Source organism: Rhinoderma darwinii, chromosome 3 (genome assembly GCF_050947455.1).
Source record: "Rhinoderma darwinii isolate aRhiDar2 chromosome 3, aRhiDar2.hap1, whole genome shotgun sequence".
NCBI classification, from domain to species: domain Eukaryota; kingdom Metazoa; phylum Chordata; class Amphibia; order Anura; family Rhinodermatidae; genus Rhinoderma; species Rhinoderma darwinii.
The window spans coordinates 71,460,471-71,479,721 of record NC_134689.1 but is presented as its reverse complement, the minus strand read 5'-3'; the positions used below and the strand labels follow the sequence as shown (position 1 = coordinate 71,479,721).

The 19,251-nt window shown below is 43.9% G+C and overlaps 1 protein-coding gene across 1 annotated transcript in view; it reads right to left on the bottom strand.

The window, feature by feature from the left end:
* Window positions 1-19,251, bottom strand: part of DOCK2 (dedicator of cytokinesis 2) — a 963,684-nt gene that overhangs the window by 733,669 nt on the left and 210,764 nt on the right. Inside the window, exon 15 of the mRNA XM_075859372.1 lies at window positions 5,619-5,717. Coding sequence (XP_075715487.1) covers window positions 5,619-5,717 — 99 coding nt within the window. The remainder of the gene's footprint in view (window positions 1-5,618; window positions 5,718-19,251) is intronic.

Genomic DNA, 19,251 nt, shown 5'->3' with positions numbered 1-19,251 from the left:
ACGCCTCATTCACACAACAGGGTTCGAGTGTCGGCCGATAAAATCGGCCGTTTTGGGCCATTTTTCCCGGCCGGTTTGCATCCGTTTTGCATCCATTCCGGGCCGTGTTGCCGTTTTTAACGGACAATTTGTTGCCACACACAGCCCTTTGTAGATAATGCCACAGCCCCCCTGGTAGGTAATGCCACCCAGCTCCCTGTAGGTGATGCCACCCAGCCCCCTGTAGGTGATGCCATCCTGCCCCCTGTAGGTGATGCCACCCTGCCCCCTGTAGGTGATGCCACCCAGCCCCCTGTAGGTGATGCCATCAAGTCCCCTGTAGGTGATGCCACCCTGCCCCCTGTAGGTGATGCCACCCTGCCCCCTGTAGGTGATGCCACCCAGCCCCCTGTAGGTGATGCCATCAAGTCCCCTGTAGGTGATGCCACCCTGCCCCCTGTAGGTGATGCCACCCTGCCCCCTGTAGGTGATGCCATCAAGTCCCCTGTAGGTGATGCCACCCTGCCCCCTGTAGGCGATGCCACCCTGCCCCCTGTAGGTGATGCCACCCAGCCCCCTGTAGGTGATGCCATCAAGTCCCCTGTAGTTGATGCCATCAAGTCCCCTGTAGGTGATGCCACCCTGCCCCCTGTAGGTGATGCCACCCAGCCCCCTGTAGGTGATGCCATCAAGTCCCCTGCAGGTGATGCCACCCTGCGCCCTGTAGGTGATGCCACCCAGCCCCCTGTAGGTGATGCCATCAAGTCCCCTGTAGGTGATGCCACCCTGCCCCCTGTAGGTGATGCCACCCAGCCCCCTGTATGTGATGCCATCAAGTCCCCTGTAGGTGATGCCACCCTGCCCCCTGTAGGTGATGCCACCCAGCCCCCTGTAGGTGATGCCACCAAGTCCCCTGTAGGTGATGCCACACAGCCCCCTGTAGGTTGCACCCATCCCCCCCTTCCAGGAGAAGTCACTGACTTCAATGTCCATATATGGACAGTGTAGTCACTGACTTCTCCTGGAGAGGAATTCCCTGCCACAGGTCGGGAATTCCGCTTCAGAAGTGAGTGACGTCACTGTGTCCATATATGCACAGTGTAGTCACTCACTTCTCATGTATCGGAATCCCCGGCCATAGAGTCGGGGATTCCGCTGCGGAAGTGAGTGACGTCGCTGTGTCCATATATGGACAGTGTAGTCAGTCACTTCTCCTGTAGTGGAATCCCCGGCCATAGAGTCGGGGATTCCGCTGCAGAAGTGAGTGACGTCGCTGTGTCCATATATGGACAGTGCAGTCACTCACTTCTCCTGTAGCGGAATCCCAGGCCATAGAGTCGGGGATTCCGCTGCAGAAGTGAGTGTCGTCGCTGTGTCCATATATGGACAGTGTAGTCACTCACTTCTCCTGTAGCGGAATCCCCAATCCCCGGCCGGAGTTTGGGGATTCCGACTCCTACAGGGAGCAAAAAAAGACCCTCCTACTCCTCACATGCACTCTGCACTGTGAGGAGGAGGAGGAGAGAGAGTGCGAGCGACGGAATACATGGCCATCACTCGGGACACATTCCGGTGATGGCCGTGTATTACACGGCCCCATAGACTTCTATGGGAGCCGGGCGGCCGGTTAAACGGCCGAAAATAGGGCATGTCCCATTTTTTGACGGCCAGGTTTCGTGTGAATAGCCCCATTAGGGGTCTATTGTTCCTACTGCAGCCGGGCGACGACCGATTTATGAACGGCCGTTACCAGGCCGGGAAACCCTGTCGTGTGAATAAGGGATTACCCTTCCTCCTCTGAGACTGGATTAGCACCAAACACTGGAAGGATTATTTCCTGATTGATATTCGAGAATGTGGCGCATTTTGGCCTGAACGATCGTAAGATTCTCAACATGACTTTTTCCTTGTGAAAAGTATGGCTCCTTGGATGCAACAGTTTGAAGCTCAATTACTCTCTTGGGTGAGAGGTGATTTAAAAGGAAAAGCCACTTTGCCAGAGTTGATTAAAATCTGCATACTGCAGAAGCTCAAAGGTTCATTCGCGTGCGTAATCGCAATAGTCAGAGACTTCCACCATTGGTACTTGGAGATACGCATCTTTAAGGTCGAAGGTTGCCATATAATCCCCTTGGTCTAAAAGGGATACCACAGACAGGATAGTTTCCATCCTGAAGTGTTGTTCTTGAAGGTATCTGAGATATATTATTGTCCTGCACGTCTACCTGGACTTAGGTATCTTGAAGATATGGGAATATACACCTCGACAAAGCTCATCTCATGGCACTTCTTCTATTACTCTTTTGGCTTGAATGGGCAGGGCGGTGGAAACAAACCTATCTTGTAGCCATGCTTTACAATATTTATGGCCCAAGGTTCTTGAACTAAAGTGTTCCATTGGTGAACAAAATATAGCCTCCTACTGGAATAAGTGTGGCATTAGAACTCAAAGCACCTACCTCTAGAAAAGAAGGGCAGTCTACCTATGCTTCAACCTCTACACGTGTTAATGCGGCAAAAATTACGTTGTCTAGGTCTCGAGGACATGGAAAGAGATTTCCCCTTTTTATTCAAGAGATCTTCCATGAGCTCATCCAAACACGCTTCAAATTATCTCCTCGGTTGGTTCTGAATGGAGAATAGGGTATTTTTGTATGTACCATCTGCCGACCAAGGTTTTAACCACACCGCAAGATATCCAGCAGTGGACAGAGCCATGGATTTGGCTGCCAATTTTACACCTTGATCTCCAGCATCACAAAGGTAGTCAGAGGCCAAGGAAATCCTCTTAGAGGACCTCTTAGAGTTCCTCTCTGAGAACAATATCCCATTTGTCCTCTTGAAGGTGCATCGCCAGACATGTATATCCGCCTAAGTGCACAGTCTATCTTGCGATGAAATGGCTCCCCAAGGCCAACATCCTCTTCTCAAGGGACTAATGTGCATTTAGACAATTTCGCAATCAGCATGTCTACCTTGGGTGGGAACCAACACTCCTCCAGTTGTTCCTTCCCCATCAGATACAAGGTCTTGAATCTCAGCATTTGTGGTGGATTGTTTCTCGGGATTCCTCCATTTGGCGACCATTGCTTATTTTAAGGTATCCTTCATTTTCAAAGTTTAAGAGGCCCTGGCTGGATACTACTCTGAATCTTCTGGATCCTCTAAGACATTTATAGGGAATAAGGATTTGGAATTGTTGTCTTCTTCTTCAGATGACGACGCAACTTCATCCAAGACCCTAAGATCTCCTTCAGATACACGAGACAAGGTGCTTTCTCCCCATCTCCAACTGCGTGAGGTCGGACGGTCCGGAAAGTCCTTATAAAGCTTCGTCATTAAAGGGCTCAGACAAATTCCTTCACCCAGGACATCATCTCCTGCTAAGCTGGCATTGACAAGTATTAGATTCTCACCTGAGACAACCCCCAAGAATCAAAAACAGGGGTACATCAGAAACCCACATACAAAAGGGTTATACAACCCCTAGATAAAAGCTTACTACACAGGCAGTCTTCACAGCTATTCGGTAAGGCAGCATCACAATCCCTGCATGAAAGATTGCAAAGTTTTGCTAATCACTTCCTATGACTAGAGTCCGGGTGTGAACAGAGTTCTCACTAGACAAACTTGCTGTGGAACATACACAAATTTAGTAGGAAGAAGACCATAATAGCCCCAATCTAAATACTGCACTTGCCAGCCTGTCCAGCCTGAAAGACCGAATGCAGTACGAGGCTAAAGGGATAAATAGCACCTGCAATTAAGGTAAAAGGGCCGGGGGCTGATTCCGCCCCCTACTTGGCTTCTAATTGGCAAATTAATAATTTACCAAACCCCATAAAAATAAAAATGCCCTCCTCAGAGTGTAATTTAAACACCCATAAAAAAAACTTTAGGAAGTAGTAGGAAGCAGGGAAACTGTTTTCCCTTTATTTGACTGCCCTATACAAATAAGGATGCCACCGTAGCAGCCCTGAATTGTACATATGTGGGATGGCACGTGCACGACATAGTATCGATGCTTGGGCCGTCAAGTCACCGGCGCATTCGGAGTAGTGCTACAACAAGTGGCGCATGCGCAGTAGCAGCAGGTGCCTGACATTTTAGCAAGCCACACCGCTCCAACAGGGGAGCACAACAAGGCCAGGCCACCCAGGCCAAGATAGGGATGAACACTAGCCACCAATGAAAAAGCAACTGGGATTTACTGAGCCACTTACCTGAAAAAAAAAACAGGGGGGAGCAGTCATCAACCCCTCATACTGCAGGTAAGACAAATAAAAAACACGGCAGGGGAGGAGCTAAGGGGTGTTTATACAATTAAGTAAACCTTTTGTGTCACCAGCATGCAGCAGTGGTGGGTGAATGGGTGGAAGTTTCGGCCCAAGTGGCACTCAGTCATGTACAAATGGCCTAAGGCTACATTCACACGCCCGTGACAGATTTACGAGCGTAAAAAACGTGTGTAAATCTGTGTGCGTTGCGTTATGCATCAGTGTGCATTCTTCACGCACTCGCAAAGCACTTCTTTTTTTTTCAAAGGAATTGATACGCAAATCACGTACCGCAAACTGATACATGCATCCGTGTGCGGTGCGTAGTTTTCACGCACCCATTGACTTCAATGGGCACGTAGGTGCATGCAAATGCACCAACATACGGCATGCAGTGAGTTTCACGCAGAGGATTCTCGCTGCGTGAAAACTCCTGCATGTGTGAACGACCCCATTGAAATCAATGGGTCCGTGTGCTGTGCGTGATTTCCATGCACAGCACACGGACGAGATTCACGTTCATGTGAATGGGCCCTTATTCTTCAGTTTGGAGTTTCAAATGATAGATACTTTTTTACACCTCTGTACCTTACTTCGCTGACTGCTTCTTTAGATTTTTTTTTATTTATTTTTTTACTAATAATAAAAAAATGTAAAGTATCATTGGTAAGATTCCTTCTCATTTCCACTCATAACTAAAGTATTTATGAAGTGGCCAGATTAACTACAAAAAATTATACAACACGTTGAGTGTGACTGCCAAACTGATTAATATTTTCTTTGCATGTTTTTTGTTATTTTTACCTGTATTTTATGACCACTTGGGCTCTCGGAATTAATGAACTCTGTGGCAGTACACTATAAGGGTATGTTCACACGCACTAATTACGGACGTAATTCGGGCGTTTTTGCCCCAAATTACGTCCGAAAATAGCGCCTCAATAGCGTTGACAAACATCTGGCCATTGAAAGCAATGGGCAGACGTTTGTCTGTTCACACGAGGCGTATATTTACGCGCCGCTGTCAAATGACGGCGCGTAAATAGACGCCCGCGTCAAAGAAGTGACCTGTCACTTCTTTGGCAATAATTGGAGCCGTTATTCATTGACTCCAATGAATAGCAGCGCCAATTACGTCCGTAATGGACGCGCCGTTCAAGCGCCTGCACATGCCGTTACGGCTGAAATTACGGGGATGTTTTCAGGCGGAAACATCCCCGTAATTTCAGATGTTACGGACGCTGCCGTGTGAACATACCCTTAAACAACTTCATGGATCTCTTAAATGATGCTGTCAGTAAAATGTAGGTAAAATGGCAATTTCCCAGATAAAGTTAACATGATAAATAGTCCCTCTTATACCTTTATGGTTTCCATCCAGCGTGGCTGTTTGATCTGATAGTACAGGACAGACCTATATTCACTCACAGGTTTGTCCCCAGCTCCCAAGCAGATGGCATTCTAAAGGCAAAAAAAGAAAATATTAAATATATAGTAATAAAAACATAATAATAGTGAAAACATCAATATAAATCATTAGCCAGACCACCTTGAAAATGATGTACACTTTAGTATACAACAAAAATGGATCACAACTCGATAATGGTTAGACGCAAAGCAAGTAACATTAGTAATTTAGTGGAACAGTATTATCAAGAATGATTGCAATAATTCTCCTCATGATTAAATATTTTGTTAGGAAGCGTCTGTGTCTTTAAGATCGCCATGACTACTGATCTATCTTCTCGGTGGCTTACTTCCTGAGCCTATCCCACTTCTCTGTCTACTTCCTATCAGGTGTAGGGTGGGGCATTTATACCTGGCCTCCTCCATCTTGCTTTGCTTGCAAATTTTTCTCCTTCTTAGGTGTGGTGATCAACCTCTCACTTAATCCATGCCCTAGACTTCTGGACTTCTTGGAAACTGACCTTGGCTTGTCTCTCGTTAACCCCTTGATTACCGACTTTGATTATCTGCTACCGGCTGGTTTTGACCTCTGAAATACCTGATTTCCACTGGCTCTATTTTGGACTTTCTGTTTACCCTCTGTCTGTCTGGTTACCTGTTCAGGTATAGCCTGCATTGCACCCCTTATCCAACACTGAACTCTGTTAGAACAACCTGCGTTCTGTGCAGCAAAAACCATCGCACCTTGCGGTGGGCTCTGGCCAATACCTCAGAGTAGCCTTAGATTCTGTCGATCAGAGTTGTGATGGATTTGGGGTTGCAGTTTTATTTGCATGCTTACACCCGACAGTCAACAGCAGCCATTTGGGAATTGTGCAACCAGGGATTCCATAACATTTACTATGGACAAATATATCCAAGGTCAATACAGAGATAGATCTGTTTAAAGTGTAACTAAACTTGCCTTAAACTTATGACATGTCATAGTTACATAGTTAGTACGGTTGAAAAAAGACATATGTCCATCAAGTTCAAACAATGTTATACACAAGAAGGGCTCCTCTTGCAAGTGGTATAAAGGGTTAGATGCTATAAGCGTAAAGCATACTACCAGAATAATCTATTAGGAGGGCACTCCTAGATAAGCATTTTATACACAAGGAAGAACAAGGAGTATAGAAGCCATATAATAAAATAAACCTTTATTACATAAGTTATACACATAACACAGAAGAATTTAAAAAAAGGTACAGTTGGAAAGAGTGACTCTATGAAATTTCCAATGCAGAAGGGCAGGCTCAGTTAATCAAGTATAAAAATACAGGAAAGTTACCATTGGCATGTGTGAACAGGGGCAAACATAGATACTAAAGAGCATGACATGATATAAATGTACAGGAATACAAAAAAGAAACACAGTATAATGCATGTGCGAGTCTCTAAGTCGTATCCTATAGTAAGCAATGTAAGGCAGTCAACATGCAATCTCATGATTTGTAAAGTATGCAAGTATAACCCAAATGCAAAAGGGTATCTTACCCATAATGAGGTGTATTTGGAGCCTGACGGACGTATGGAAAACCCCAACGCGCGTTTCGCGGTGTGCTTCCTCAAGGGGTATACAGTGTCTGGTGCAGGGCAGCCTTAAATGCTGTAGAGAACAGGTGTATGCGATATCACCTGATCCAAGGAGAGTGCAGCGCATATCTCCCGCCGGCAACCGGATGTGAGGCATGCCCCACTTCCAAGCCCCAGCGCCGTAGCGCATATCCAGGGTCCCCGACGCGTACAGGGAACCCGGACATGCGCAGTGCGCTACAAGGGCGGGAACGGGGCGTCAACACAGCGGTGACGAACGGGAGAGACGCGCTTCTCATTGGACGAGGGACAAGACGGAAAGGTAAGAGAATCCTATAGGTCAGTTTTGTGTTCTGAGTGGATATCATATGTGTTGTGTCAGTTTACAATTCTATGAGAAACAAGGAGTGTATGCATGCACGAATAGGAGTGAATGCATAAGTAATCGTGATCAAAGAAGGAATGACACATTGTACTCCCTTCACAGAAGAGATAGGGTGTCTTGAATATGTGGGTATACAGTGATTACCGCTGACTCAGTTACGAACATGTGAACACAAATTTTATGCACAATGTGACAAGATAAAATTCACAAATAAAACTACATCATATTGATACCCCATAATTGTACAGGGTAAGTGAACAACAAGCATTTATAATAAGTGGGTAAGGCCGAATGTTTCCAATAATAAATTGTACACATGGGGCTGACTAGAGAAATAGATAAAAAGAGAAAGTGAGAAATACATTATCTCAATACATAAAATGGTGGAAAATACGCTGTCATAAAAAGTAGAAACATGCCCTAAGAAAAGGGGACTATTATCAATACACCATAGAGCATAAGAAAGAATTGGTGACACTATACACAACAGATATTTCCTCTCCATCAATGCTTCGACCAGGATCCGGCTCTCGGTTTGGAATTCGCATCTAATAAAGGCTGTCAGACGAAATAAGTACCTAAGTGACACAGTAAAGACAATTACGTGATAAACATACTTACGCCAAATTGACTCACAGTCCGTTGCTTTCTTTTTCTGTAGAATTAACCAATATTCTCAGCAAGGCCCTGGATAAGGGACTTATCCCAAAGAAAATCTATGAGGGACTCTTAATCAATGAGCCCAAGATCCCAACGCTTTACTTTCTGCCTAAGGTTCACAAGAGCCTTGTGGACCCCCCAGGACGTCCGATCGTGTCAGGTATGGGTGGTCTCTGCGACCCAATATGTAAATTTATAGATTATTATCTTAAACCTTTGGTCGCCGATCTGCCCTCATACATCAAAGACACGACGGAAGTCCTGGGTAGGTTAGATGGTATTCAAATCGAGTCTGACATGCTTCTCGTTACGGCAGACGTTGAGTCTCTGTATACATGTATACGACATAGTGACGGTTTGGAGGCGGTCCGCTTCTACCTGGGGACCAGCAACCGGGATGGCGAAATGTGTGATCTTATACTGGAATTGCTTCAGTATATCCTGACTCATAACTTCTTTGTGTTTAAAGATCACTTCTACTTACAGACCAGGGGCACTGCCATGGGCGCGGCCTGCGCGCCATCCTATGCAAACCTGTTTCTCGGCCTCTGGGAGAGGCCGGTTTTTCTTGGGGATGGTGCCCGGGCCGCTGAACATGTGCAGTGCTGGCTTCGGTACATTGATGACATCCTTTTTATATGGCAGGGTTCCGAGTGTGAACTGGTGGAATTCATGCGGCAATTGAATTTGAATTCTGTCAATATTAAGTTGACCTATAAATCACACAAACAACAAATAGATTTTTTGGACATACAAATCTTTACTGATTGTGATGGATTCCTTCAGACTGATGTCTTTCGGAAGTCCACATCAGTAAATTCTTTGCTGCACGCCACCTCTTTTCACACTCGGTCCACTGTCAGAGCCATCCCGGTTGGGCAGTTCCTCAGGATGAAGCGGATCTGCTCCACCGATAGACTCTTTGAGCGACAGTCAGATGACCTAAAATCCAGATTCACAGATAGAGGATACAGCACACGCCTCATTAAATCAGGCTATAATAGGGCTAGAAGAACTCCGCGCCTCGAGCTCTTACAAAACAAAAGTCATCCCACTGTCGATAACCAAACTCGTTTCATCACGACATACAACAACCAATGGGATAAAATGGGGTCTATTTTAGCACAACATTGGCCCATTCTAAGGTCAGAACAAAACCCTAGCAAAGAGCCTATCGCTAAAACCTATGATGACAGCTAGGAGGAGTAAAAATCTCAAGGACCTCCTGACCAAAAGTCATTATGTACCCAAAACTGTCAACCCTTTTGGTGCACGGGAACCCATAACTGGATGTTACCCGTGTGGTGACTGTGTCGCATGCCCAAATATTAGCAGAGCTAATGACTTTAAGACAACAGATGGCAGTAAAACATTTATAATCAGAGACTATATCTCTTGTAGTACTATATACGTTGTATACTATGCCCTATGCGGCTGCCCAAAAATTTATGTGGGCTTAACATCTCGACAGTTGAGGATTCGCACTAGGGAGCACGTCAGGGATATTATTGGAGCTAAGAAAATCAGTGACCTAAGACAACTAAAAACATTGCCTAGACATTTTAAAGAATGTCATGGTTGCAGCCCAAGATCCCTTATGATTCGTGGTATCGATCGTATACACTGTGGCATCAGAGGGGGCGATTTGAAGAAGGTTCTGGCCCAAAGAGAATATATGTGGATTGTGAAGCTGGGTTCTATGGTGCCAAATGGCCTTAATGAACAACTGAATTTTGCATCCTTTCTATAAATTTCCTCCTAGTATCCTACCACCTTCTGTTCTTGCTTTTAATTTATTTTTAACATGTGTCTTTTACTGTGTCACTTAGGTACTTATTTCGTCTGACAGCCTTTATTAGATGCGAATTCCAAACCGAGAGCCGGATCCTGGTCGAAGCATTGATGGAGAGGAAATATCTGTTGTGTATAGTGTCACCAATTCCTTCTTATGCTCTATGATGTATTGATAATAGTCCCCTTTTCTTAGGGCATGTTTCTACTTTTTATGACAGCGTATTTTCCACCATTTTATGTATTGAGATAATGTATTTCTCACTTTCTCTTTTTATCTATTTCTCTAGTCAGCCCCATGTGTACAATTTATTATTGGAAACATTCGGCCTTACCCACTTATTATAAATGCTTGTTGTTCACTTACCCTGTACAATTATGGGGTATCAATATGATGTAGTTTTATTTGTGAATTTTATCTTGTCACATTGTGCATAAAATTTGTGTTCACATGTTCGTAACTGAGTCAGCGGTAATCACTGTATACCCACATATTCAAGACACTCTATCTCTTCTGTGAAGGGAGTACAATGTGTCATTCCTTCTTTGATCACAATTACTTATGCATTCACTCCTATTCGTGCATGCATACACTCCTTGTTTCTCATAGAATTGTAAACTGACACAACACATATGATATCCACTCAGAACACAAAACTGACCTATAGGATTCTCTTACCTTTCCGTTTTGTCCCTCGTCCAATGAGAAGCGCGTCTCTCCCGTTCGTCACCGCTGTGTTGACGCCCCGTTCCCGCCCTTGTAGCGCACTGCGCATGTCCGGGTTCCCTGTACGCGTCGGGGACCCTGGATATGCGCTACGGCGCTGGGGCTTGGAAGTGGGGCATGTCTCACATCCGGTTGCCGGCGGGAGATATGCGCTGCACTCTCCTTGGATCAGGTGATATCGCATACACCTGTTCTCTACAGCATTTAAGGCTGCCCTGCACCAGACACTGTATACCCCTTGAGGAAGCACACCGCGAAACGCGCGTTGGGGTTTTCCATACGTCCGTCAGGCTCCAAATACACCTCATTATGGGTAAGATACCCTTTTGCATTTGGGTTATACTTGCATACTTTACAAATCATGAGATTGCATGTTGACTGCCTTACATTGCTTACTATAGGATACGACTTAGAGACTCGCACATGCATTATACTGTGTTTCTTTTTTGTATTCCTGTACATTTATATCATGTCATGCTCTTTAGTATCTATGTTTGCCCCTGTTCACACATGCCAATGGTAACTTTCCTGTATTTTTATACTTGATTAACTGAGCCTGCCCTTCTGCATTGGAAATTTCACAGAGTCACTCTTTCCAACTGTACCTTTTTTTAAATTCTTCTGTGTTATGTGTATAACTTATGTAATAAAGGTTTATTTTATTATATGGCTTCTATACTCCTTGTTCTTCCTTGTGTATAAAGTTCAAACAATGGATGGGACAAAGGGAAGTGATGAAACAAAAATTCTACACATTCACAAAGGAGCTGATATTTTTTCATTCTAGGAAATCATCTATGCCTTTTTTAAAGCCATCTACTATAGCTACTGTGACCATCTCCTGCGGTAGACTATTCCACAGTTCTCACAGTAAAGAAGGCTTGTTGCCTCGGCAGATTGAACCTTTATTTTCCTGATGGAGGGAGTGCCCCCTTGTTTTTTGTCATAAATTTATATAAGTTAATTATGTCACCTCCCCCCCTTAGTCGTCTCTTTTCAAGGCTAAATAGGTTTAATTATTTTAATCTTTCCTCATAACTTAAATTCTCCGTGCCCCTTATTAGCTTCATTGCTCTTCTTTTTATTTTTTCCAACTCCAGGGCATCCTTTGTATGAATTGGAGATTAGAACTTGGGCTGGATTCACACGAGCGTGGCAAAAACGCGGCGTTATGCACGCGCAAAAACCACTTTTCAGCTCCGTGTGTCATCAGTGTATGATGCGCGGCTGCGTGATTTATAGAGATGAGGCTAGTCGACGTCAGTAAATAGTCACTGTCCAGGGTGCTGAAACAGTTTAACTCTTTCAGCAGCCTGGACAGTGACTATCTCCTGACGTCGCGTACCGGAAATTTATTTGCCGGGTTCGGTCAAAACGAGTTCGGCCGAACCCGGTGAAGTTCGGTTCGGTTGTACGGGTTCGCTCATCTCAAAGACACTCCGTTTGGATGTTTGTAAACAGAAAAGCACGTGGTGCTTTTCTGTTTACATTCAGAGCTTGACAGCTCTTGCGCGAATCACGCAGTACGCACGGAAGTGCTTCCGTGCGGCATGCGTGGTTTTCACGCACCCATTGACTTCAATGGGTGCGTGATGCGCGAAAAACGACGAAAGAACGGACATGTTGTGACTTTTTTTCAGCGGACTCACGCTGAGGAAAAATCACGGACATGTCAGCACGGCCCCATAGATAAATATAGGTCCATGCAACGCGCGTGCAAATCACGCGCGTTGCACGGACGTTTTTCCCGTTCGTCTGAATAAAGCCTGAACTGTATATTCTAGATGAGGCCTCACTAATGCTTTGTAAAGTGGTAATATTATATCCCTGTCCCGCGAGTCCATGCCTCTTTTAATACACGACAATATCTTGGTGGCCTTAGAAGCAGCTGATTGACATTGCATGCTGTTATCTAGTTTATGATTTACAAGTACACCCAGATCCCTCTCAACAAGTGACTTTCTCAGTGTAGCTCCCTCTAAGACATATGATGCATGCAGATTGTTGGTACCCAGATGCATAACTTTGCAAATGAGGTTTAATGTAGATAATTGTAAAGTGGATGCCCAAACACTTAGTGTGTCCAAATCCGCTTGCAATTTACGAACATCCTCCATAGACTGAACAATACTACATAGCTTGGTGCCCTCTGCAAAAATAGAAATAGTGCTATTAATCCCATCCTCTATATCATTAATAAATAGTGGTCCCAGCATGAAACCCTGGGGTATACCACTTCAAACCGGGGACCATTCAGAGTAAGAATCATTGACCACAACTCTCTGGATATGGTCCTTGAGCCAATTTTCAATCCAATTACAAACTATATTTTCTAAACCTATTAGTCCTTAATTTATCCATTAGACGTCTATGAGAGACAGTGTCAAATGCCTTTTCAAAGTCCAAAAACACAATATCCACAGCGGCCCCTCTGTCTAGGCTTCTACACACCTCTTCATAAAAACAAATCAGGTTGGTTTGACAACTTCTGTCCTTAGTAAAACCGTGCTGGCTGTCACTTATAATACTATTTTTTGTCACATACTCCTGTATATAGTCCCTCAATATCCCCTCACATATTTTTCCCACAAAGGATGTTAAGCTTACTGATCTATAATTACCCTGGGAAGACCTAGAGCCCTTTTTGAAAATAGGCACCACATTTGCCCTACGCCAGTACCTTGGCACCATACCAGTCACTAGAGAATCTCTGAATATTATGAAGAAGGGGTCAGAAATAACTGCACTAAGTTATTTAAGAACTCTAAGTAAAATGCAACTATATATTGTTCACTGTTACCAAAGTTTTTAAAAACCATAACATTCCCAACAAGCTCTGTAGTGTTTGAAATGACCAGATCCAACAGAGCTTCACCTCTAGTCGGGTCTTCCCCAAGCTGGGCAATCCAATTTTCCTGCAACAGGTTGGGGAAATGTCTCCCCTTGGCAGTAGTAGCCAAACCATGATACCAATTAATATCTGGGTAATGAAAATCTCCCATTATCACTACAGTACCCGCCTGTGCAGCCCGCTCCATCTGTTTATATAGCTGACCTTCCATCTCCTCAGTTATATTTGGGGGTCTTTAGGTTACAACAGTTTTTTTGTTTTTTTTTTCAGTGTTTTACCTTTGTAATTCCACCCACAAGGTTTCAATCTCCTCACAATCTTCACCCACTTTTGTCCCTTTCACACTCTCCTTCATATCAATTCTAACATAGACATACACCACCACCTTTCCTATTTGCCTTGTCTTTCCGAAACAGTGTAAAATCCTGTAGATTCACAGTCCAGTCATGTGAAGAGTCTAGAGATATTTCAGCAACACCAACTATATCTGTATGTTCCTCCAGTAGAAAGGCCTCTAGTTCCTCCATTTTGCTTGCTAGACTTCTGGCTTTTGTGAATATACACGTTAACTTGCATTTCAATTTGTCACGTTCGATATCAGAAATGTGATTATTTGAAATTATTTTGGCATTTTAATCTTCAATGTTATTTTGTAACCAGAGGATTTCCTTATCCTGTTGCCTAGTCCTCTCCCCACAGTCTATTTCTTCCCCCACCAATATAGTCTGACTCCTCTCTAATCTAACTACCCCTTTATTTTTTACATTGACCTCTCTCCTCAGCCCTAGTTTAAATACTCCACCACCCTTGCTAGAATTCTTTCCTCCAGCACAGCAGACCCCCTTCCATTTAGGTGCAAATCATCTGCAGAATACAGTTTGTACCCAAATGAAAAGTCAGCCCAGTGCTCTAGGAACCCAAAGCCTTCTCCTCTACACCAAGTCTTAAGCCATGCATTTAACTCCCTGAGCTCCCACTGTCTTTCCTGTGATGCGCATGGCACAGGCAGTATTCCAGAGAATACAACCTTGGAGGTCCTTCTCTTCAGCTTGTAGCCTAGTTATTTTAAATTATTCTTAACCCCTTCCCGCTATGTGACGTAATAGTCTGTCACAGGAGTTGTCCTGTTAACGCAAACTGACGGACTATTACGTCACAGCATTAACAGGGCACTGTGTCAGCAGACACGCCTGAAGACCATTTTAAAGCAGTGATAGCTTAACGCTATCACTGCTTCAAAGCCAGGACTGGAGCTAGCCTCCGATCCGGCCGATTAACCCCTTAGATGCAGCCCTCAAAACCGAGAGCTGCATCTTTGGTGTTTACAAGCAGATCGGAACTGAATGAAATCGCAGGGTTCCGATGATTGCTCCGGCAGACCGGGAGCCTAACAATGGCCTCCCTTCTGCCAAGTATGGAAGCCTGCTAGGTCCCGCCCAGAGGCGGGCCTAAAAGGCGTCCGGCCACAATTTCAAGATGGCGCAGGCTCAGAAGCTGAGGCTGCGACATCAGCCGTTGGTGTCAGCTATATGTTGCAGCTGACACCGTGCTGTAATGGTAGGGAATGGAGCTAGCTCCGATCCCTGCCATTAACCCCTCAGATGCCGCGATCGTGGCATCTTAGTGGTTTGTAGCAATCGATATTGACGCAATGTTATTGTGACGAATCGCTGCAATGGCAACCGGAGGCCTAATAATGGCCTACTGGTCTGCCACGTGCGATAGCCTATTAGGCCTCGCCCACAGACGGGACCTAATAGGCTTGATGTCAGTGAATGACTGACCGCTCTAATGCATTGCACTATGTGGGTAGTGCAATGCATTAGAGTAAAGATCAGAGACGCAGGACCTCAAGTCCCCTAGTGGGACAAAAAAAAAAAGTTGATAAAAGTGTAAAACTAAAAGTTTCAAGTTAATAAAAACAAACACTGCCTTTTTTCCTATAAGCCTTTTATTATTGAAAAAAAGTGAAAATGTTAAAAGCAGTACACATATTTGGTATCGCCGCGTTCTTAACGACCCAAACTATAAAAACTATAATATTATTTTTCTCGCTCGGTGAACGCCGCAAAAAACCCCCAAACAAAAACGCCAGAGTCACTATTTTATTTTTATCACCACCCCTCACAAAACATGGAATAAAAAGTGATCATAAAGTCGCATGTACCCCAAAATGGTACCAATAAAAACTACAACCCGTCCCGCAAAAAACAAGCCCTTACACAGCTTTATTGACTGAAAAATAAAAATAGTTCTGTCTCTCAGAATATAGTGACAGATAATATGCAGAGTGTCCAAAAGCTGATAACGTCTGGCCCCATTTATCAGTGCGACTTCGGCCACATATCTCTGAAATATTATTTATTAAGCACTCAAAATGCCGCTCCCTCCCTTTTGAACCCTACAGCGTGCCCAAACAGCAGTTTACGTTCACATATATAGAATCGCCATACCTGGGGGAACCAGCTTAGCAGTTTACAAGATGTGTGTCTTCGGTGACACAAACAGGGCACAACATATTGCGCACTAAAAATGCATAATTGCAATTTTCACTTTGCACCATCTGCTGCACATTAATTACTGATGGAAATACACCTGTGGGGGCAAAATGCTCAATTTACCCCTTAAAATGCCTCAAGGGGTGTCTTTTCCAAAATAGGGGTCACTACTTGGGGCTTTGTTTTACTATTTTACCTCAGAGCCCTGCAATTGTGGACCAATGCTGTGAAAATCACCAAAATGGACCTCAAATGCCCATGTTGCTCTTCACTTCTGAGCTCTGTCATATGTCCAGGCAAACATTAAATGCCTTGAGGGGTGTAGTTTCCAAAATGGGGTCACTTCTTGGGGACTTCTACGGTACTCTGGTACGTCAGGGTTTTGCAAATGCGACATGGAGCCCAAAAACCAAGCCAGCAAAATCTGCATGCCAAATATAGCTCTTGCCATTCTGAGCCCTGTGGTGTGTCCAAACAGCAGTTTATTACCACATATGGGGTATTGCCGTACTCAGGAGAAATTGCTTTATAATCGTTGGGGTGCTTTTTCCTCTTTATCCCTTGTGAAAATGAAAAAATTCAACTTTTTAGTGGAAAAAATGCTGATATTCATTTTCATGGCCTAATTCCAATAAATTTAGCAAAAGACCAGTGGTTTCTAAATGCTTACTATACCCCTAGATAGATTCCTTAAGGGGTGTAGTTTCCAAAATGGGGTCACTTTTGGGGGGTTCCTACTGTTTTGATCCCGCAGGCACTTAGCAAATTTGACATGGCACCTGAAAACCATTCCAGCTAAATTTGAGCTCCAAATGGTTCTCTTTCCCTTTTGACCCCTGCCGTGTGTCCAAGCAGCAGTTTATGAGGTATTATGGGGTATCGCCGTAATCTGCAAAAATTGCTTTTCAAATGTTGGGGTGGTTTTTCTCCTTTATGCCTTGTAAAAATAAACATTTAAACATTTTATTAGAAAAAATTTAGATTTTCATTTTCACGGCCTAATTCCACTAAAGTCAGCAAAAAACCTGTGGGTCAAAATGCTAACTATACCCCTAAGAAAATTCCTTGAGGGGTGTAGTTTCCAAAATGGGGTCACTTTTTGGGAGTTTCCACTGTTTTGGTCCCTCCAGGACGTTGCAAACGCGACATAGCACCAAAAATCATTCCAGCAAAATCTGTGCTCCAAAATACAAATGGCGCTGTTTCCCTTCTGAGCCCTGCCGTGAGTCCAAACAGCAGTGTATTACCACATATGAAGTATTGCCGTAATCGGGAGAAATTGCTTTACAAACCTTGTGGTTCCTTTACTCCTTGTAAATATTCAAAAATTCTAAGTTTTTTTTAGAAAAAAGGTGGATTTTCAATTTTACAGACTATTTTCAATAAATTTAGCCAAAAACCTGTGGGGTCAAAATGCTAACTATACGCCTCAATAATTTTCCTGAGGGGTGTAGTTTCCAAAATGGGGGTCACTTTTGGGGGCTTTCCACTGTTTTGGCACCACAAGACCTCTTCAAACCTGACATGGTGCCTAAAATATATTCTAAAAAAAGGAGGCCCCAAAATCCACTGAGTGCTGCTTTGCTTCTGAGGTCCATGTTTCCGTCCAAGAGGAAACTAGGGCCACATGTGGGATATTTCTAAAAACTGTAGAATCAGGGTAATAAATATGGAGTTGCAATTCTTGGCTAAAACCTTCCATGGTACTAAATGTTTTTATTACAAATTAATTTTGGCACAAAAAAATTAAATGAGTAAATTTCACATCTATTTTGCTTTAATTCCTGTGAAACGCCTAAAGGGTTAAGAAACTTTTTGAATGCTGTTTTGAATACTTTGAGGGGTGCTTTTTTTAAAAATGGGGTGATTTATGGGGACTTTCTAATATATAAGGCCCCCAAAGCCACTTCAAAAGTGAACTGGCCCTGTAAATTTGAAATTTTCTTGAAAATGTGAGAAATTGCTGCTGAAGTTCTAAGCCTTGTAACGTCCTAGAAAAATAAAAGGACGTTCAAAAAACAATGCAAACATAAAGTAGACATATGGGAAATGTTAACTAGTAACTATTTTGTGTGGTATTACTATCTGTCTTACAAGCAAATACATTTAAATTAAGAAAAATGCTAATTTTTACACATTTCCTCTAAATTTTGGTGTTTTTCACAAATAAATAGTGAATTTATCGACATTTTTTTTTTTTACTAACATCAAGTACAATATGTTCCGATAAAAAAACCTCAGAATAGCTTGTCTAGGTGAAAGCATTCCCAAGTTATTACCACATAAAGTAACACATGTCAGATTTGAAAAAAATCGGCTGTGTCCTGAAGGCCAAAACAGGCTGTGTCCTTAAGGGGTTAAGGCTCCTCCACCTACCATGTATTCCGTCATTGGTTCCCACATGGACCACGACAGCAGGATCATCACCAGCCCCTCCCAGAAATGTATCCACCCGTTCCTCCACATGCCGAACCCTGACAACAGGGAGACCGCAAACCATTCGGTTGAGGCGGTCTCGGCAACAAATTATTCTATCCGTCTTCCTGATTATAGAATCCCCTACAACTACTAATTGTCTTGCCTTACCTGCATTACAATCCCGCCGACTACTAACTGGGCTGTTCTCCTGACTGTTAGGGAGATTAGTATTCACTACGGCTGCCATTTCTGAGACCGACACCCTCGCATCATCACCCAACATGGCAATTTTGCTTGGCATAACAGAAACAGGATTGGCCTTCCTTTTCTTGCTCCTTTCTACTGCCCCTAACTACATGAACCCAGCTTCTTGCCTGGTCCTGCTGACCCATGTCTTCACCCTCCAGATCTACTCCACTAACTGCGTGCTCAGAGAGCAGCATGCTCCGCTCAAGATTGTCTATCACCCTCAGTGTTGAATTTTGCTCCTCCAGATCTCTAATGCGAGCTTCCAGGTGAACAACATGCTCACATCCGCCACAGAGGTATTGACCCTGGAACTCCTGCTCCTGTTGTGCATACATATGGCATAGTTTTGATTGGTGGGAGTCCGAGCGCTGAGAACCCCATCGATCGCTAAAATGAAGCAGCAGAAGCCCTGCTTCGCTTCTTTTTTCAGA